Raw genomic sequence first — 22461 nt, 5'->3', positions numbered from 1 at the left:
AAAAAGCAAAATGAAAGATGTGATGATATTTTATACCTTTGAAGCTATTTCTGTTTTACCAAGCTTACTATCCAGAGGCATTAGTTGGATTAGCGTCGCAAAGCAATGTGTTGATAGTAAACGAACTGGCTCATCTGGGTCACTCATACAACCTATAAAATGAAATATTAATAGTAAGTTTAGTAAGATGATCTGAAGTATAGCTGTTACAAAGATTCAAGATTTTCAATAACACCATGAATTGTTTTTAGAACTCCCGCCCATTTCAGAATTTCTATCGGACAATCTCTAATATTGATCTGCCCTGTGTAGGCTGATACGACTAAAGTCTCTAACAAATTGGAGGAATCGGGTAAACACTCCTGTTTGTAACCGCTGTATGCCAAAAGAGCTTCCAAATTTCTGCTGGAATTTCCAAGAGTTGCACATAAAGGAACGAAATGGAAGGTGAAGTGGACAAAGATGGAAATTCAACTATCTAATTGAAACTTTTTTGGGTAGATATTTTGTTCAAAACTCCTAGCCTTAAAAAAAAGATGTTTGTTCAACCGACTAAAGAAGGAATATTTTGAAAAAAAAAATGAATATCCTAGGAAAGTGGTATTGTGGAATCGATGAAATATACATGACCACAACGTAATATTGTTAATTCTACTCTAGAAAGGGATGGGAATTCCGGGAAATTCAGTTTTGGGGAGCTGCTCTTCATAACTACACTCAAAAGGTCGATTTTGTGGAATAAATGCCCAGGCAAATTAGTAAATTAAATTGTGGGACAAAACTTTTTTCATGGAATATGTTTGGGTGGTTGTCCTAATTATAAAAGTCAATTTGTTGGGATAATAGGAGGTCGGGAACAGTCGCACAGTGCGTTGATTGTATGGAGATGTTGGAAAAAAATCAAATTTTTAAAAATAAGTTGAGTTTGGAAAAAAAATTGTTTTTAAATGTAATAACGACACGTTTTACAAACTTTAGCGAAATTTCCACGCCCCCTGCCACGCCCACTTTTGAGTGTGCATATTTATATCTAGAAAACGGCTTGCACAATTTGAATAAAATTGAAGAAATTTGATTATCTATGCGAGTTTAAAAACACAAAATAGTGTCAACCCTATTCGCCCCCTGCCACGCCTACTTTTGTACACATGATTCAATCCAGGAACTTGTATGGGAATTCGGGAAAAAAATAAAAAAAACAAGTGTTTTGCTAAGATTTCTTGATTTTCAGGTTCTAAATTTGATTGCATTTTTAGTTTTGACTTCATTAACTGCAAAACACCACGCAATCGGGCTGTTGGGTTGGAAAAACAAACATCAAAAGGCTCCCTAGCTGAACACATTATGTAAAAAATACTCGTAAACAAACACTTGTTGCAAGAGAAAGCGCAAGTTTCTGCAGACAAAACTTACTTTGTTTAAAAGATATAATTGTTTTCTTTCTTTAAATAAAAACACTTTCTTCCCATCTGACCCCTCTCAAAATATATGGCTTATCAAATTTAGTACTTACCACGAACAAAGAAGCTTTGATTTGGACTCTCAAAAAAAATTTAAATTTACATGTAGAAAAAAAATATGCAGTTAGAATAATTATATTTTCTCTCCTGAATGTGAACCTAGCAAAAAAAATATCATATGTTCCTTTTTTCTTCAGTAAATGGTCTTTTAACCGGTAACTACAAATCTTACTCTTATTGTTTGTTTTTTTTATTGATCTTCTGAGGATCTCTGACAACAGAAAATTGAACTTTATCATAAATTAACTGTCGATTTATTCATTCAGACTTATTACCTTGAATTTGGCATACTTGCTTCACATTTTTGGAAAAACTGTGAGTCGCCATCTTGGAAAAGAGGTTGTTATGGCTTTTATTGAATAGCTCCATTGTTATTCATTTTAACAAAATATGATTTAAAATAAATAAAAAGAAAGTGACCATTTTTGAAATTTTAAATGAATGCCTGCACTGAAACAAGGGTATTCATATTGAACTTTTCTGTTTTTTCATTTATTGTAAATTTTTGTTAACGTCTTTGCTTTTTTCACCGTAAATCAAAGCAGTTGATGTGAAAACAGAATTTTCACAAAAAAGTAGTGTACTTTTAAAGAACCGAAACATTTTTGAAAAAGAGCAGTGAAGTTACAAAGATCAGAGAGCAGTTTTGCTTTTAAAAGCATTGATATCTTCATGTTAATCATTGTATAAGAAAAAAAAAAAACAGCAAATTATTGTAAAACTGAGGACTGTGCATGAAGCCCCTATATTGAAGAGCAGTCGCAACTGTTCTCTGCTCAGTGGAAGAGCAGAGTGATTGAAAGCAGCAATCGCAAAAGCAGCCTTAGGACTATCAAATACTAGGGTATTTTTATAAGCTATCTTAGTTCTTAGGTACGAACTCGAGTGAAGACATAGCTCTTTTACATTTAAGGAACTTTACAAACTACCTCTTCATAATTGTCGAAATCTTACTTAAAGAAAATGTTCAAATAAAAATAAATTAAGTAACTTCTAAAAAATACTCACCCAATAGTGGAACGACTAGAAGAACGACATAAGGGACCATTTTTATTTGCAACTTTTCAACAAGTCTTTCAATGGTCTCGATTGCCCCTTGTCGGCATATGACATTTTCAATTTTTTTCAAAAGAACCATCAAATGTTCAACAACGAAATTCATTGTTTTACAAATGTCGATATTACCAATAGTTGCAATGCAACGTGCCACCATATGTCGTACCTGTAAATAAATCAATAAATTATTAAATCTGAAATAAATATAAATATTTATTAAATATCTTACGGATTTTAATGGATGTGTTATAAGTACTCCCAATTTTGGAAGTAATTGAAAAAGCTCTTCGTGTAAGCTAACATCAACATGAGGAGCTGCAATTTCAATTAACTGCAAAGCTGTCATTAGATCATTTGTTGATGTTGGATCAATTAATTTATCTGCCAACATATCCATTGTAGGATTGACTTGAAGAAAGCTATCAATTTTGCCAAACATTATTTGCCAGATAATTGGTACTTTAACATTTAAGCTGGCTCCAAAATATTTACAAATAAATTCAATTGTATACGTTGATCCTATACGCTGGATACGACATTGTTTTGCTTCCTAGAATGAGAAAAACATATAAAAAAAACCTTCTAAGTTGCTTAATCATTATATTTCATACGTTGCTATCGACGACGGATGATCCATTCTCAACCGGTACTTCAACTACTGTTGGAGGTCTACCTGGACCTCTAGTGGCATTAGTATTATTAGTTTGACTTCCACCAATTTTCTGTTGTATTGACAGAGTGAGTATTCCGTAATAATGATCTTTTGCATCAGTTCCTTTTAGTTGAGGGGATAATTTTAATGGTAGATCTGCAGTTACCTTAAATGAAGAAAAGAAAAACGAAAATCAAAATTATTTATGATATAAGTCAAATCAAAAATAAAATGCACGAGTCGGTTTCTCTTGTTGTTCACAACATATTATATTTAAGCAAAACTTTGTTAATTTTACCTTTTGGATAAGATATCAGAAGCAAAAAGCATTCAATGGAATTAATGTTGGAACTGTTCAAAAATTAATCTTTCCAAAAAAATTGACTTTCCAATTTAGCAGACACCATGTGTTTTCTAAGTTTTGTACTTAATTTGATTCTACTTACCACTGGAGGTGTAAACTCTGTATCACTCTTCAATAATGTACACAAGTTAGTGACTATTTTATTATTAGGACTAGGATTCCTATCACTAATTTGATCCATCAAATATACTAGAAATTCAGCCGACAATTGCTGCAGTAACTCACGTTCTTCGCGTTTTATTGATTCCATTAAAGGTTTGACAACCGGATTCAGCTTCTCTGGCAGGCAACGCATACACACAATTGCTCCAGCAAGAGCAGATTGTGTACTAAAATTAAATAAAACTCATTGTTAAACTTGCGTTATAATATATTTAATAAAAATATTACCTGATATCAAAAATATTACGTTCTGTATTTGTTTGTTGAAAAGAATTTTGCAAGCATTTGCGTCTTTCTTCGAGCATATCGCCTATTTTGGGTTTAAGATTATGTTTCAATTTAAGATTTTCAGTCATTGTTGTGCTTAAGGCATCTATTTGTTCAAGCGTAAGAATTTTGGCATTGTTAAAATCATTAATTGGAATTTTATATTGCTTTAGAGTGGCAATAAAATCATGAGCCTCTTGTAAGAGTCTAGAAACAATAAAGAAAATAAATGTTTAATTGTAATTTAGAAACCAAATGATTCATTACACAACTAACCTTGTTAATGACAAAGCTACTTCATCGTAGTAAACATATTCCATTACACAGTAACGAAGTTTTTCCTGCAGTTTCGGACAAGCCGGCCTTACAGTTGAATCTGACTGGGCCCAGAAGGCGATAATCAAACCACAAACTGTGCGCTGTACAGCCGATCGAGACTGCAAATGGCCATGCAAAACTTTGGTATAACATTCCATTGGACTTTCTGTAACCGCATTATATTCAACTCCCGGTGCTGGCTGAACGAGAAAGTGTGATAGGGCTCCCAAAACCCGTGCCGCATTTATACGAGCACGAATGAAATTTTTTTCTCTCACTTCCGCAGGTGTGGCTTCATTTCCACCCAAGAATAATTTCTGTTGTAGATTAGAACATCCACCCAAATCATCACGTATGCGCCGTCTCTCACTGACTTGCGTGTGTGCAGCTTGAATAAGAATATTTGTGTCGAATGGCAAGCGTGCAGGTTGCATTGCTAGACAAATCCAAGGTGAAACATAAGGACAAGCTGCATGTAGTAATGCCGTTAAATTAGCATAATCTATAAGATTCATCCAAACTTCTTTTGCTAGTTCTTGTATGTCCCATTGTGGTTCTACCAGTATTCTTTGATAGATGTGACGAAGTGCCTCTTGCAGTAATGGCGGCTGCCAGTCAATAACTCCGAAATTCAATTTCAGATTCTTAGAATCGAAACTTATTTCATCTTTGGCATCTGTTTCTGATTTAGGAGTTTGGGTGTGTACCTCATCACCTTTTGTTCCCTGTGTTAGAGTCTTGAGAGTTGTCAATGTTGACTTGCGGACAGAACTTGTATTGTGACTGAGAAATGGCCACAATCTTGGGACTAGAGTTGACATGGGTTCCATTCTAATAAATAATAAATTAAGTTAAAATTTGTGCTTATACAAAATTATTACAGTTTAAACTTACTGAATCCATGTTGAAGAGTTCGGCAAGCAAAGAATAGCTGCCAGCAAGCCCATAAAACTGTTACAAGCCGAAGTCAATTCATCCTGATCAAGTAGCAGATCCCAGAGCATTTTAACAATAGTTGATACTTGAGCAGGATTTAATAATTTTGGAAGCCATGATGCAACTGGAATTAATGTGGAAGCTGCTACTGCTCCAACATCATCTACTGAATCAAATAATCCAATCAAGATGTCAGATATGGTGAGAGGAAGAAAGATTTGCAAGAGATCTTCACGAACAACAAAGATATACTTCAAGCCCAATAATCCACCATGACGTACTTCCCATTCATTTTGTTTGATTAACTTTAGAAGGACACTAACTGTCTCATGGACTTTTTCTGTTGGCATATCACGTACAATGGTGCCCAAGACTTGAGCACAAGTTTCTCTAACAGGTGCTACAACTTGATCGGACACAAAGTCACCGAATCGGTCTAAAGCAAGAACACACAACAGTCGCAGAGCAGCATCTTCTAACCACAAAATATGACCATTATCCATCTTAAAAAAGAAGCAAAAGAATGGAATTCAGTTTGAAAAGAATATTATAAAAGAATTAGATTACCTCGTCTTGAGTAGCATCAATTGATTTTCCAGCGCCCGCAGAATGACTGTTTATCAATTTTCTAAGAGCAGTTGCTGCTCCATGGCGTATTTCCCACTTGGGATTGAACAAATCTAGATAAAGACGAGCACAAAAGTTCTCAAATGGCCAGGACACCGCATCAACCCATGCACCTGTTGCGTCAGGAACTGGAGCATTCATACTGTAAAAGAGCTCTGTTGCAGCTCGACCAATTGTATCCGATTTAATTTTTTTCTTATCAGGCTCATCGGGTGTGATGGTACTTCCGTTACTGGATGAGTTACTACGACTGAGATTGGCGGATGACGTACTGGGATTAACCGAAACATTTTGGCGGGCTTTCCTTTTAGCACGATTGATTTCGCGGCAACTTAGAGTGTGTCCATTGGATGATGTACTTGCTGCATGGCCGATATTTGTATTTATATTCAAGATATGTTCAACTGGCACCTAGACAATTTAGAAAAAAATAATTTTTAATTCTGAAGCCCAACCATTCAAGCGAAGCTAGATTTAGGGTGGAGTTTATAATACTTAGTAAGTACGCAAATAAACCAATTTGGGAAAGACTTCGTACCAATTAGGTCAACAGATTTTTTGTTGTTACGGAAAAAGAGGCTACACGGGAAAAGAGCGTTATAGAGCTGTTACAGAGGCATCAGCCCCCTTAACATCGCATATCAAATCCTCTCTACGGTATTATGTGAGCGTTTGAAGTCCTTCGTCAACAGTTTGATGGGTCTATAGACCAGAGAAGAAAAGACAAAGAGGCATGATTTCATGCAAAAGCTTATTTAGTTGGCCTTAAGACTATTTCGGTATTGATCTCTCTCTCTCTCTCTTTTCGCAAAAAGAGGAATGGCTTTACCACAGACTTAAAAAACTTGTTTCTTGTGAAGCTGAGGCTGCTATTGCGATAGCTGCTTTTAATCACTCTGCTCTTCAACTTACAATGTAGGACATAAGTCTTTAAATTATATATTAAGGAAATTTGAATTAAGTAAAGTGTATATATAAATAATAATAATACTATAGCAGTGGGCTTATTTACAAACATATTTTCAGGTAGAAGAAGAGAGAAAAAAAAACGATTTACAATAAGAAAAGTAATCACAGTCCAGTGTCAGTTATTCATTATTCTACTTTTCAATATTATCTTTTTTTATCTCTGCTACATTTGCAAAAAACATAAAACACCTTAAAAGGACCCCAAATATATTGTTCATTGTTATATGAAGCGATCAAATGAATAGGACGATCATTACAAAAATGTTCTTTGCTCTCAATGATTTCACTGATCTCTGCTCTTTTTAACTTCGCGACTTTTTTTCAAAAGTGTTCTCTGTTCTTTGAAAAACCTGATCAGATTTCAAATTAAAAGGAAATTCTGCTATTTAAAGAGTGATTATGATTAAATAGTAGCTATTAATAGCTGCTTTTTTGTGATGCTCACTGCGATCACTGCTCTTTAAAAATTGTTCTTTAGCACACCCCTAGTTTCTTGTGCTTTATTCCAAGAGCAATTAGTCAACTACAGCAGACCAGTGTATATGTATATGTATAAGATCAATGAAGATGAGTATGTATAACAGTTGCTGGCGTTAGATCAGTTAACAAACGATTACAACTGTTTATTTTTAGACTTACACTAACATCATTTGTATCCAATAAGCGCTAATCAAGTTACATACCTAGATGGCAGGGTGTGCAAGGTGTGCATTTAATAAATAAAGTACCTGGGTGACCGAGCTTTGCTCGGTATCCTTAAATGTTATAAATTTCAGTGAAAAAAGTCAAATGTAAACAGCAATTTTTTGGAGTGGGTTTGAGTTTGCAATGACCAGGGTTACAGGAATCTGCATTATCGAAAATGCTTACAGCAATGAGATCCCTTTTTGTTCAATTAATTTACGGGTCAGAAAGTTTTGGATGGTGAATATAAAGTTAATCTTTTTTTCAAGTTTAGCCTTGTCGGCAAAGCTTAGTATGAAGAAATATTATTTTTATCCCTATCTCTGTTTTATTCTGTATCAGTGGATGCTTTACTCCTTTCTTTTTTTTTACTTATATAGGGTGTCCCAAAAGTAATGGATCAAACAAAATATGCTGATTGGGGAACTTAAGGGCTCTCAGAATTTGGAACTTGTTCCTCCCAAATCCTTACGGTTTTCAATTTAATGCAATTCTTGTGAAATTTCGAAAAATCCCTACCTGACAACAGTATTTTGATTCCTGCGCCCATTATTGATATTTGTTTTTTTTTTTATAATTCTTTTACGAAAACATTGCCCAATAATTAGGAACAATTAATTAATCAAAATATTTTTTATTCCATACGCCATTTCGCTGCAAATTAACTAACAGTTTCAAGTTTTATAAAAAATCTATTTCTAACTTTTATTTGCAACCAACACCGCAAAAAAAAACTTACGGTGTGAAAATGGTTTATTATTTTAAAAAGTTGCCCTGTTATTGTAGTTTTCAAAAAAGTATAAAAGTTTCCTAAATTGCAGTTAGATCGCAAAATATTACAATTTGAATTCAACAAAACAGGGTTTTTCAGGACAAAAAACAACCAACTGAAAAACCCTGTTTTGTTGAATTCAATTCGTAATATTTTGGGATCTAACTGCAACTTTGGAAACTTTTATACTTTTTTGAAAACTACAATAACAGGGCAACTTTTTAAAATAATAAACCATTCTCACACCGTAAAATTGTTTTTGCGGTGTTGGTCGGAAATAAAAGTTAGAAATAGATTTTTTATAAAACTTGCAACTGTTAGTTAATTTTTTGATTAATTAATTGTTCCTAATTATTTGGCAATGTTTTCGTAAAAGAATTTTAATAAACAAAAATCAGTAATGGGCGCAGAAAGCAGAATACTGTTCCCAAGTAGGGATTTTTCGAAAATTCACAAGAATTGCATTAAATCGAAAACCGTAAGGATTTGGGATGAACAAGTTACCAAATTCTGAGAGCCCTTAAGTTCCCCAATCAGCATATTTCGTTTGAATCATTACTTTTGGGACACCCTGTATATTATAAGATTGACATTAGGTCAATGGTGTTGCTTTTTGTGAGTTATTTTATTCTTATACGTTGACAATAGTCGCATTAAAACGAAAAAAAAAACGTAAAACAAAGATAATTAGTGATACCAAATCAACAAATTACTTAAAAGTTTCAATACATGATCAAAAAAGTCATGATCTAAAAAATTTTGTTTAGTTATTGTAACAAAAAGAAAAAGAACAATGCGTAAAACATGCAACCATCCCTCAAAATTTTATTGAAATCGTTGAATCTGTCTCTGCGAAAACAAGACTAATATAAGAGAAAATACTTCCAAAATGTTGTATTTGCCTAGAGGACCAAACCCTCAAAATTTCATCGAAATCTTTAAAGTTGTTACCAAAAAAATTCTATGGTAAAAAAGTGGGCGTGGCAGTGGGTGGATTTTTCCAAAAACACTTCCAAAACTTTTAACTCCTTTAGATAAACAAACCGTGAAAATTTCATCGAAATCGTTAGAGCCGTTCCCGAAAAAACTTATATGTTAAAAAAGTGGGCGTGGAAGTGGGCGGATTTTTCAAAAAAAAAAACTTCCAAAACTTTTTGTTTTCTTAGATGAACAAACCCTGAAAATTTCATCGAAATCGTTAGAGCCGTTTCCGAAAAAACTTATATGTTAAAAAAGTGGGCGTGGCAGTGGGCGGATTTTTCAAAAAAAACTTCCAAAACTTTTTACTCGCTTATTTAAACAAACCTTGTTTTCTTAGATGAACAAACCCTGAAAATTTCACCGAAATCGTTAGAGCCGTTCCCGAAAAAACTTATATGTTAAAAAAGTGGGCGTGGCAGTGGGCGGATTTTTCCAAAAATACTTCCAAAACTTTTAACTCGCTTAGATGAACTAACCCTGAAAATTTCATCGAAATCGTTAGAGCCGTTTCCGAGATCCCAATTTTATATATATTTATATATATATATATATATATATAAACAATTTTAGCTCGTTTAAAGTTATAAGATTAATTAATATTTGATATTTTTACATATGAATACCTTCCCATAAGAATGTATTAAACGACATTTCTAAAATTGTTCAGGAAACAAAAAAACAAAATTATTCTTGTGAGGAAACTAAAGGGTTGCACAATTTTATTTTCTCTCTAGTTTCACTTACATACATGATAGGGCAACCAAAATGGGACCAAAACGTTGTGATTAACTCATGGTACATTTAAAAATCAAAAAGTAATTTTCAAAAAAAAATTGTTTTATACATTCTCACGGAAAGGTATCGATATGTACATAGGTATATAATATTCAAGAATTGCACACCTATCAAAATATCTCACGCGATGCCGCTGCTAGATTGCTATCTTATTACATATATTCTTATCTAACTAACTCAAGTTAAAGTGTTTAAGATTTTTGTCATCAATTGTTAAGCTCAATAACAACAAACCTTTTCTTCATTTATATTGTAGTCATTTGATCCTTCTTTCACATCTTCATCTGTAATCATATCAGTAAGATTAACACCAAGCCTCGTTGCTTGTGTGATTCCAAGTTTTTCATTCAACAGTGCCCTCTGTCTACTTAAACGTTCTGCTGATTTATTGGCATCATCTTCCACATGCATATCAAACTCACTTCCCTCAGAGCCGATTAAACGTGCTCCCTTCTGGAGAATATGCGACAAATTGAACTCTGCAAACGATAACAAATTTGCTTCAATGTCTTTCTTTTCATCATTTTCATTATTTGTTTGTTGTTGTTCTTTTTTAATGGCAGTTGGAGTCCAGTCGGGAACATTTTTTAATATTGCCTCAACTGCTTGTGCTGCAGCTATGCGTGTGTCCCATGTGTTACTATGTAAATATGTTATCAATCTATTTAAAAGATGATGCAATTCATGTGGATAGAGTTTTTGAACTTCGCCTATTTGTTTAGCTGCAGCTCTTCGAGTGACTGCGGAAGAACCCGATTCAAGAAGAATAAACAATCGGTCAAGCCTGAAAAAAAATTAAATAACACAAAAAAACAACATGTTTTAGTTAAGAAAACTATAAAAAAAAAACAATAAAAATTACCTGGAAGTCATATTTGTATCTATTTATTCTATTTATGAACGCTGATATTTTCTGTAAAAAAAGAAAAAGCGTTAAAAAATTATTTAATAATAAAATGCACGACTGGGTCGCACGTACTTGCTTTTGCAGTTCAAAACACTTTTATGTTAGTACGGTAAAAAATGAATAAGCCTGAAATGGCTGATAGCTTAACATATGACTGTACTAGGTTAGGTTAAATGGGCTGACAGTTGATGTTGTTACCGTCACACTTAGATCAATGTAGATCCCTTGTCATACCCTGAAGTATTTATAACCTCATTAAAAAAGTGTAATCCTATGAATCCTATGGTTTGTCGAGCCATTTGGTAGACTTGACAAAGTTCATTAGGCTGTTGCCTGACAGTTCTGATAGTTCTTCTAATAATTCATTAAAGAAGTAGTTCCCTAAAAATGTTTTTCTAGTGCGGCAGAGTGCTGGACAGTGACAGAGGAAGTGAGTAGTGTCTTTCTGTTCGTCCTCATTGCCGCAGCCTCTACATAGGTCATCTGTGCTAAGCCCTATTTTTTTTTTATGGTAGCCCAGTAGGTTATGTCCCGTTAAAACACAAAACAAGGTTTACTGAGTAGTAAGATCTTATTAGATTTTTTCTCGTCATAATTCGGCCAAAGCTTTCTGGTGTGAACGCAGGTATCTAGGAGGTTCCATCTTTCATTGTTTTTTTTTTCAAAAATATGTTTGACGATATTTCGTTTCATTTCACATTGTGGGATTCTGATGTTATGGTCTATGAGAGAAGGATCAAGTACTGAGCCTTCCCTTGCAAGCTCGTCCGCTTTTTCGTTGCCGAACACATCACTGTGGCCGGGAACCCAGCAGAGTCTTACATTATGCTGCATACCAAGAACCCTAAGCTCTTTGCGACAGCAACAAACAAGCTTTTACTTGATTAAGGTGGCAGAAATCGCTTTTATTGCCGCTTGGCTATCAATGAAAAAGGTAATGTCAGCAGGTCATATCGCCATCATGGATATTTGTGTAGCAGCATTTTTCACTGCCAGTATCTCGGCTTCTAAGACACTGCTGTAATCGGGGAGTCTGAAAGAACTGGCAAGGTTGAGGATTTCTGAGTAGAAACCTGCACCAACCCCAGTGTTAATTTTCGAGCCATCAGTGAAGATGGCGATAGTCGACTCATTTAAGAAAGGTACACTGTTTTCCCAATCTTGTCAGTTGGGGAAACTGACATTAAAAGACTTGTTGAAGTCTAAGTAAGGGGTCATGTAGTCTGTACTTACGTTGTTGTCAACGTAGTTAGAGAGGATCGTGGTATGACCGCTTTGACTAGTACTCCAAATGTTGGTTTGATTGAGTCGTAGGGCACTATTTGCTGCTAATTCTTGTACAAATAGATCTAAGGGAGTGAGATTAAGGATTGCCTCCAAACCTGCGGTTGGAGTGGACCTCATCACCCCCGTATTACTAATGCATGCTGTTCTTTGTACTTTGGTTAGGGTCTTCAAGTTCGTGGATTTCTCCAGAGCTTGCCACCAGACTAAGCTGCCATAAGTCAGAATGGGTCTGACAATGGCGGTATACATGACTGTACTAAAACCAAATAGAAAAAATTTCTATCGCTACCAGTTTAGAAAATATTAGCTTTTTTTCGTTCAGTGTATTTTAAATTTCATCATCTTACGTTTTCGTTCACCACAACTAGGCAGACTTTAGGAATTTTTAAAACCGGCAAACTTGACAAGCAATATTTTCAAAACCAAAAATGAGACTGTATGGTATGTTTTTTTTTAATAAGATTTGTTTTGTCTATAAATTAAAATACAGAAACAACAAATGATGGTACTCCAGAAAATACCATTCAGATGTAATGCATTCTTCGATCAATTATATTTAAAGGTATGGTTAGTTTTTCTAGCAGAGGATCAGTCCGACATATCACAGCACATATCATAATGGAAAACGCATGGTTCAATTTGAACATATTCATTTTTAGATAATTTTATTTGATGGTTCTTCTTTTGCGAGGGTTGTTGTGTTTATTATTTTTGCTTATAAAATAAAAATTTATTTTATTAACAGTGCAGTGACTAGTTGATATGAAACCTTCTAGCACAAGTAGAGTCCAACGAAAACTGCAGAATAGAAATATAAAGTTTTACAACTTGTTTGTTTAGTGAATAAATTCTAGTGACGTGGACTTTAGAATATAAACCATAGAATAAAAACTATCACATTATATTTAAGAGATTCTTAATAAATAATTCAAAAGAAAAAGTCAAAAGAATTTCATCGGTGTATTTAAAAAAATGTATTTTAATTTTTCAAAAAAAAAAAAAACAACAATTTATTTAAAAAATTCAAAAATTTGTTTTTTTTTTTTTTTGAGAAAGTCGAAAATTAAAAAATAGGGTCTAAGACTAAGCTACCTTTAATAAAGTTTGCAAGAATATTTTTTTTATTAAGTACGACCTTATGTGCAATAGTACACACAAAAATTTAAATCAAAATCGTTAGAGCCAAAAATTTATCATTGTTGTTATGTTAACATTGATAAAATTATTGTTAACAATATTTCAACCATGTTCTGTTGATTTATCATTGTTATTTATTGGTGCACTTCATACATGTTCAGTTTTACTGATTGTTTATTTCTTCTATTTAAGAAAGTTCCAAGTAATTAGGATTAAGATACAAAAAAATATAAATAATTTCGACGACTTAGAAATGCAGTAAAAAAACTTTAACGAAAAAAAAATAAAATAAACATATTCTTAGCGCTGATAACATTTTATATACAAAAATAAACAACACAGTATAATGTTCATGTTATTTGAGAGCATTTTTCTAAAGACAGAGATAAGAAAAACCCATATAATAAAGTTTCTGTAAATATCTCAGTCTACCGAATATTAAAAAGAATCTTATGTTTTCTATTTGTTCGTTGTTGTATATTTCGAAAACTAACGTAAACTATTAAAACACAGCTTATCATTAAAAAAAAAAATTGTTTGAATTTACCGTAACTCTTTAGTTGCACAGCTATAATTTTTCTTTTGTTTTATTTTATTTACCAGAAGTTTATTTTAAAATATGTAAACGAAATTATAGAAAAAAAGATTTTAACCTCTGATGCTAATCATGATATGATGTGTGTTTTTTTTTTTTTTTTTTTTTTTGTGTCAACCAACGAAAAGAGATTACGTGGTTTTTAAAGGAAGTTATAGTTTATTTGTTATGATGACGAAAAATTTTGTCATGCGCGTTTCCTTTTCAAAGTATTACAAACATTTTTAAAAAATTAATTAATTACTTAATTAGTTAAGTATACTTAGTATTAATCTATTGAAGAAAATATAGAGGGATGGTGAAGATATGTATTTGCATGATAACAGGAATGACAAAGCAAAAGCACGATAAGGTGATTTTTTTGTTTAACATTTCATTTCATTCGGGTTGCACTGGTGTGCACATGCAGTGTCATATTAAATTTCAATGGATGTTTTTCATTTAAACTAACGGAGAATATATAGGGATATCTGCGTCCTAAATGTATTCTTAGACCAAAAATATTCGTGCTAGAAAATTAAAATTGTGTTTTTATGACCAAACTAAATGGTCTTAATATCCTAAAAATTGCTTTAACGTGTCATAAGAAGACAGGTAGCGCCCACAAGTGGAGATTAACCTCAACTTAATTGACATGAACAGCATGGAGCCACCTAGCTCAGAGCGGTTTGTTCGTTAAGACCGGGATTCATCCTGAGCGCTCCCTTGTAGGCAAGGTCTAACTTTACGTAAGACCTACAATGATTTTTATTTCATTTTTTACTTTAAAGTAGTTTACTGATAGTTATTCATTTCGGATTTCGAGAAGCTATGCCATTTTATTGGACGTCTTTGAATATTTGGGGAGGAAAAAAAGGGGGCATGAGTGCAAAAAATGGACTTTTAAACGATTTCTTGCAAAAGTGAAAGTTCTGCATAACTAAAATATTGGATTATTTTTTATACAAAACCTCAAAAAATTTGAGAAAATGTCTAAAAGTAATTTTTTAAATTTTTATCTTAAACAAAAATATTTGGATTTTGATTAGATTTTATAAAGTTATTATAAATGCATTTAAAACAGGTGCAGTGCGTTAATTACACGGAATTCTCTCCCGCGGGTGTTCCCAATTGAAAAGAATTTAACCCCGCGGTTAGAGAGTTTGCTTCAGATTTTTTTTTTAATTTTTCTGTCAAAATTTTGTTGGCAGTTATTGTGTTAACGAATTAATATTCCAAAGCAAACAAAAATCAAAAAAGCAAACTTAAATCGAAAAATTAAACACAAATTAGAATACAAATATGCTTTCGATATGACAGATTCAAATTTTAATTTAAATAAATGACAGTTTTTGTTTCATATTTCATAAATATCCCAGGGATATATTTCAAACTTGAAGTTTGCCAACTTTAGATCTCCAACTGGAGAGTTGAGAAAATAATTAGTGAATAAAAAGAAATTACAACTTGCGTTTCAACTCTCGAGTTATAGTAACTCTCAAGTTGGCAAAATCGAGAGTTTGCTTCAATTTGAGAAATAGTGAAAAAAATGGCCCCAAGTGATTCTTGATTTTAAGTTCGCACTACGGATAATTTATCATTTATAAAAATAAAATGTATTCAATTTTCCAAGAAAAATAGGTTCGTAAAATTAATAAAATAAACTAATACATATTTTTTTATTCTAAATTTTTGTTTTCATATTTTTTCTGATAACTTAATCAATAGCTTTAATATCAAATTGTTATCAAATAAATTAGCATTTCGAACTAAAAAAGTTTGTGCCGCCTAGTCGTGCATTTTATTTTATATTCACCTATACACGTATGGCCAAAATAATAGGAACACTCTTCATTACTTAATATAGTTTGGTATATTTTTATAGTAACAACTATATTGTCAATATATTCAAGTTTGTAATTACTTAATCAGCTGATCAAACAAAAGGAAAAAAAATATATATTTCTTAGACAATTTTTACCAATTTTTTTTACAATTTTTAATAAAGATTTATCCCTGCAAACATAAATCTTCAACAAGTTCTTAATTTCCTCAAATACTATAGGTAAGGTAATTGAGAAGGCCACTGGATGTCATTGATTGAATTTCGTTGAAACAAAAGCGTTTTTAGATATTCCCTAACATTCAAGTCGATGTCATGGTGGAATCGCCATGTTAACGATTTTACTTTTATTGGTCTATGGCAGCATAAAATTCTTGACGAAAATTATTTTTTTTTTTAGTATTTATCAATTGATGATGCTACTTTTGATTAAAATAATAATATTATAATGAAAGAACAATCTGGCTTTCGAAGAAAACATTTGTGAGAAACTGCTTTAAACTTTGTGATAGCTGATTGGAAAGAAAAAATCCATGAACAAAGAAAATAGCAGCAACGTTCCTTGATCTTAAACGGGCATTTGAAACCGTTGATAGAAATATACCTACTATTAAAAACATTGTACAATTATGGGATAAGAGGAATAGGATATCAATGGTTTAAATCATATTTAGAAAATAGAAAACAAATGGTAAAATTTAATAGTGAAATGTCAAATAGTATTAGTGTTTAGTTAGCTGCGCCACAAGGGGCAATGTTGGGCCCATTATTTATGTATTGTATATTATTGTTATAAAAAAATATTAAGAAATTCACAAATAGTTTTTTTTTGCTGATGATGGTCTTTTATAATGTTACTAATGTTGATGTTAATGTTGCGGTAGAAAAGTTAAGAGAAGACATAAATAATGTAAAAATGTATCTAAATATGAATAAATTAAAACTATATATTAAAAAAAAAAAAAAACAACAAATAGAGAAATACATAATTGTATTGATGAATTTGGATGTGTTCAAGAAATTAAATACTTGGGAATTACAATAGACAATAATTTAAACTTTAAAAAACATTTTGAAAATATTTGAAAAAAAAATGTTGTTGTTTTTTATAAGGGAATAAAAATGTTTAATATTCTGCCAAATGATGTTCAAATTGAAAATAATGTCACAAGATTCAAAAGTTAAGTATGAACTTTTGTCAAAACTTATTATTAAAAATCTAAACTATTTATAATTATTTATTTATTCTAATGTAGGTATTAAAATTGTAAAAATAGTTTTTTTAAACGCTAAATAAATAAACATTAAACTAAACTAGCAAACTAAAATATTTAAAAAAATTAAAAAAAACAACAAAATCTCAGGCAAGTTACCTACTGTACCTAAATTATATTGATTTCATTAATTGATATCAAATAAAATGCACGACTGGGTCGCACGTACTTGCTCTTGTAGTTCACAGTATCTTTATCTTAAATATCTATTGGAAATTTAAGATTTTGTTTAGTGTCGAGAAAAAAAAAATCAAAAAAAAAAAATCGAAAGTTTAAAAATTAAATTCAATTTTTTTTTTTTTTTTCAAAAATGTTTTTTTTTTAATATTTTTTTTTTAATATTTTTTTTTTAATATTTTATACTTCAAAATGATGTCTGTAAATTTTTAATAAAATTGACTTATGCTTTGATGAAATATATGAACTTAAAAAATAAGTCAATTTTTGAAAAACGGCAACGCCATATTTCCGTTTTCCGCATTTTTTGAGAAAAACTAAAAACGCAGTTTTGTTAGAATCAATAAGAGTATTGCGCACACCAAATTTAATCGAAATCGTTAGAGCCGTTTTCGAGAAATTTGCAATACCTCGAAAACGTTATATGGGAGATATGCGTTAAAATGGATATATTAAAAAAATAAAAAAAAGGGTCTAGGGAATTATGTAAAAATCATCTGTACCAAGTTTCAAGCAAATCCATCCATCCGTTTAGGCCCTAGCTAAGAATCTCATCTAACAGGCCTAGCCTAGCCATCTGTACAAATAGTACCTACAAATAATTCCAGTTAACCAACCAGCCACCCAAATTCACAAACAACAAGCGCATTTTATTCAAACAAAAAAACAAATACATTTGAGTACATAATACAATAATTGTTGTTGTTTTTTTTTTAATTCATTTTACTATTTGATTTTTAGGGCTTCAAGGTTTTTTGTATTTAATTATGTTTTCCAATAAATAACGCGTTTACTTTATGAACAGAAAAAAAATATATATATAAATGAGAACATAACTGCATGCGTGTGACGTTGAAATAGACGACGAAGAACGAAACCAGTGGAGGGATCTAGGGAGGGGATATTGGGGGTCATGACCCACCCAAAACCTGAGGTGAAAAACAGAAAATTATAAGGCAAATAGGTGGAAACGAGCTTTTATACCATATGAAGGGTTTCTCTATTTTGTTATGGTATATTAGAAAGAAGTTATGTTTAATTGTGGATAAAATGAGGGAATGAGACCATGAGAACAATTTTTGATTTCTTACACATTTTTTTTAATGAAAACCTATAAAAGTTGAAAAATCATATAATATTCCATAATATAATAACTATTACATGGTAATATTTTTTAACCAAACTTTCTGAAGAGCATTTACAATTTAGTGAGTTATTCGCTTTAAAGAAGCCCACAAAACGGTGCATTTGTAGCGAGTAGTGACCTTCACATAGCAGGTCTTCAACGCAAAATCATTCCGAAAAACAGTTAAGTCAAAGTGGTTTCCGTTTATTATAACTAGATTCACGATTCACACTTCTAACCTTATTGAAAATGACAACACAATAATTTCAATTTTTTTTTTTTTAAACTTTGATTGTATTAATCAAAAATTAAATATTGAAAAATTAATTTTTTTGATTTAAGAAAAATATATATATTTTTTAAATATCAATTTTTCGAAAACGGAAAAATACTTTGATCACTTGATTTTTACTTGTGATAGGTATAGGTACTCTAGGGCAAGTTTATGATTTGGAAAAAAAAATCGAACTCGAGATAACAATTTTACATGAATTAACGATGATGGAGAATGCCAAAAAAGTGGGTGCGGCAATTTTGTCTGTCTGTCCGGCTGTCTGTATGTACCTCGAACTACAGCCTTAACTACTGGAGCGATTTTCTTCAAACTTGGTAGTAAACAGTTTTTGCTAATTGAAATTTTTATTTTAGGACCAAAACTAACGGTACCTGTCATATAACGGAAATAGAAAAGTTACTTTTTTCAAAAACGGCTCTAATGATATTGATAAAAATGTTTGTGTGTAGTAATACACATACATAAAAACCATCTTATGAAATAAAAAAAATATTTTTTGTACCGTTATTAACGGTACCTGCCATAGAACAGTTTTTTTTTCATTTATGAATTTCCCGTAAACGACTTAACTGATTTCAATCAAAATTTTTATACAAAAACGTTGAAGTAATCGTTATATAAAAAATTCACAATATTTTCAAAAACCACATTTTTGGAGTTTTAAAAAAAAATTTAATTTTTGAAAACTGGTTGATGACTTTTATCGAAACTATGATTTTATGTGTTGAATAAAATGGCACCAATTTTTTTTTTTTTTTTTGAAAAATGTTAGAAAATTTTTATAAAAAAAACAAGGATTTGTTTAAAAAACGGCTCTAACGATTTTTAAAATTTTTTTTCTAAAAATTCCTTCTTACACAAGAAATCAAATGGCGTACTTGGTTTTGTATAAAAGATCACTTAAAACGGTGTTAAATTAATTGTAAAAACAGATTTTATTTTTTTTTTACATTAAAGCCTGGTACGCTGCTCGCGCTAAATTTTAGCTCCCATACAAATTATCGAAAATTTTTAGCCGAGCTAAAATGTTCCATACAAATTATCGATAACTTATATGGGAATTTTATCTTGGCTAAAATTTAGCGCGAGCAGCGTACCAGGCTTAAGCCTGGATACATTTAGCCGAGATAAAATTCCCATACAAGTTATCGATAATTTGTATGGGATCCATTTTAGCTCAGATAAAAATTTTCGATAATTTGTATGGGAGCTAAAATTTAGCGCGAGCAGCGTACCAGGCTTGACTTATGAAATTATAAATTTTTCTAATTTTGGTCACTGAAAAGTAATGATGGGAACTATCGAATGATTTGATTTATCGATAGTTAGTAACTGAATGATTTGAACTATCGAATAGTTCATTCATTAGCTGCGTTCCTTTGGAAATATTTATCTACTTTAATTACTTTGATCTACTTTTGCTATACTGAAAAAGTAGTTCAAAGCAGCTTTAAGTACTAAGCAGTAGATAAATATTTCCAAAGGAACGCAGCTATTTATTCATTCGAATAAAAACTATCGAATAAACTGTCGGATAAAAACTATCGAATAAAAACTATCGAATAAAAACTATCGAATAAACTATCGATTCAATAAAATATTCGAATAAAAAAGCTATCGTTTAAGAAAACTATTCGAATAAAAAAACTATCGTTTAAGAAAACTATTCGAATGAAAAAACTATCGAATAAAAAAACTATTCGAATGAAAATAGTAACTAAATAAATGATTTCAAACTATCGAATGAATGAGTATTTTTAAACTATCGATAGTTTTTATTCGATAGTTCCCATCACTACTGAAAAGCTTTAACATTAGAGTTACTTTTACCATAAGAGCAACTACATGCGACCCCAGTCGTGGATTTTAATTTGTTTATTTTGGAAGTAAGTTTTTTTTTTAAATCCTGTTACCCCCCACCCAAACAGAATTTCTAGATCCGCGTCTGAACGAAACAAACGACAACGACGACGACACGAGTGAAGTGGTGAGTGAAGGCAAAAAGGCAGAAGGCAGGCAAATCGATTAGCTTCGACTTCGCTTCGACATTGCACAGCAAAATGCACCTCTCTAATCAGCGTATGAGGAGGATTTTTTTTTCTTTTTCTTGATTTTGTGATTCGAAAGAAAAACTAAAAAATCGGGCACAATGCCCTGGAATTAGAATATTGCAATTCTAAAAAATATTTATCATATTCTGATACTTTTGGAAGTATTTTTGCAAAAAAAAATCATTCCATTCGTGCTTAATTTGGATAAGAAAATTGAAAAAAAAAATAAAATTTTCACAACGACACGACGAGGCAATCGAGATTATCTCAGAGATGTTTTTTTTTTTCATTATTTTTTTTTTTGTTAAAACCTATTTTTTTTATTATGATGATGGACGGAAGATGATAAATTTTTTTTTTTACCTTTTGAAGACTAGTTCATTGTATATTTTTTTATTTACAATCCACTTTAGGCGGCACTTTTCTTTTGAAAACTTTTTCCAATTGGGTAAATTACATATATAGGAAAGCACACACAATTAATATTTTAATTTTACACTTGGTTTGTTTGAAGAAAAACTTGTATTTTTTAAAATTAATAAATTTCCACTTTTCCCAGGGAAAGCAGCCATCGTTGAAAGTCAAATTTATACTGTCAGCCATTCCGACGATGTAAGGCGATTTTGTGGCTGTCAAACAGGTATTGCCATATGCGAAAAATTTTAAAATAATAATTTTGAGTGTGGTGAGTGGTGAGTATGGGGATGTGTTGAGAGAGTGATGATATGATCTTTGACTAAAAAAAAGTGCTGGGCATAGTACGCACTTACGGAAATCGCGCTAGGTTGAAACGAATGTTTCCTCCATTTTTTTTTTTACTTCTTTTCCATGCACTAAATTCTGAATGGTAAAAAATTTGCAGTTTGATACGAAGATCAGATTTTTAAGCTTAGGCCGTGTGTGAATTGCGTTAAATAGTTAAATCCGTGTTAAATTTTTGACACTATTGAGGTGAATAAAAAATTTTCAGCTGTTTAAAATTTATTGGGCTCTGGGACCTGGTTAAATTTGAGTTAATTTTTTATTGCAGATGGTTTCGTTTTGTTTTTTTTTTTTTTAATTTAAAAGGAGTTTCATGGCAGAAAAGAGGCAGAAAATAGGCAGAGAAAAATATTAAACAATTTGAAATTTTTTTAATTCACCCCAATAGTGTCAAAAAATTTACACGGTGTTAACTATTTAACGCAATTCACACACGGCCTTAGTATGTGAATCAAGCTAAATTTTAACTCCCACATATAAAACATAAAAAACAAAATTGAGACGAGCTAAAATGTATTTAATAATTTCTGTCGACTTTTGTACAACCCTATACTCCAACTAATTAAAATTGCCTACAAAGTCACTGGTGAAGTGATTGAAAAATAACCGTGTCACAATTTACCACGCAGCCACAAAAAAAAAAAAACAAATGCTAAAAATTTTGACTAAAGCCTGTGCCTACGTTCTGTAACTCTCGCATCGAGAAATTTCTCGCACGAAACACGCAAATCGGAACAAAAATAATGTGAATCGACACAAAAACCATTTTCTCACATTCGTTTGTTTCTATAAACAAATTTTTCTCGCCTTGAAACATTTCTGAATCAAAATGCTTGACAGACTGGAAAAATGTGAATAAAACTGTGTCTGTAAGAAAATTATCGAGATAATTTCTCGATTGAACTGCCAAAATTACTCACAAGCA

The 22461-nt window shown here is 31.6% G+C and overlaps 1 protein-coding gene across 2 annotated transcripts in view; it reads right to left on the bottom strand.

Annotated features, from left to right (window-relative positions):
- LOC129914269 (TATA-binding protein-associated factor 172) overlaps positions 1-22461 on the bottom strand; it is a 70792-nt gene that overhangs the window by 2208 nt on the left and 46123 nt on the right. Inside the window, exons 1-12 of one of the 2 annotated variants that reach the window (XM_055993438.1) lie at positions 21138-21366; positions 10966-11016; positions 10338-10887; positions 5843-6313; positions 5234-5778; positions 4298-5170; positions 3983-4228; positions 3675-3921; positions 3188-3394; positions 2806-3126; positions 2529-2742; positions 37-152 (exon numbers count right to left, since the gene is read on the bottom strand). In XM_055993438.1, the coding sequence (XP_055849413.1) occupies positions 37-152; positions 2529-2742; positions 2806-3126; positions 3188-3394; positions 3675-3921; positions 3983-4228; positions 4298-5170; positions 5234-5778; positions 5843-6313; positions 10338-10887; positions 10966-10976 (3801 nt within the window). In that variant the 5' untranslated portion in view covers positions 10977-11016; positions 21138-21366. Of the gene's footprint in view, positions 1-36; positions 153-2528; positions 2743-2805; positions 3127-3187; positions 3395-3674; positions 3922-3982; positions 4229-4297; positions 5171-5233; positions 5779-5842; positions 6314-10337; positions 10888-10965; positions 11017-21137; positions 21367-22461 lie in introns of those variants that run through there. The other variant, XM_055993439.1, reaches the window with a different exon arrangement.

This window comes from Episyrphus balteatus, chromosome 3, assembly GCF_945859705.1.
Source record: "Episyrphus balteatus chromosome 3, idEpiBalt1.1, whole genome shotgun sequence".
In the NCBI taxonomy this organism is placed as follows: domain Eukaryota; kingdom Metazoa; phylum Arthropoda; class Insecta; order Diptera; family Syrphidae; genus Episyrphus; species Episyrphus balteatus.
This window is presented reverse-complemented; position numbering and strand designations above follow the sequence as displayed.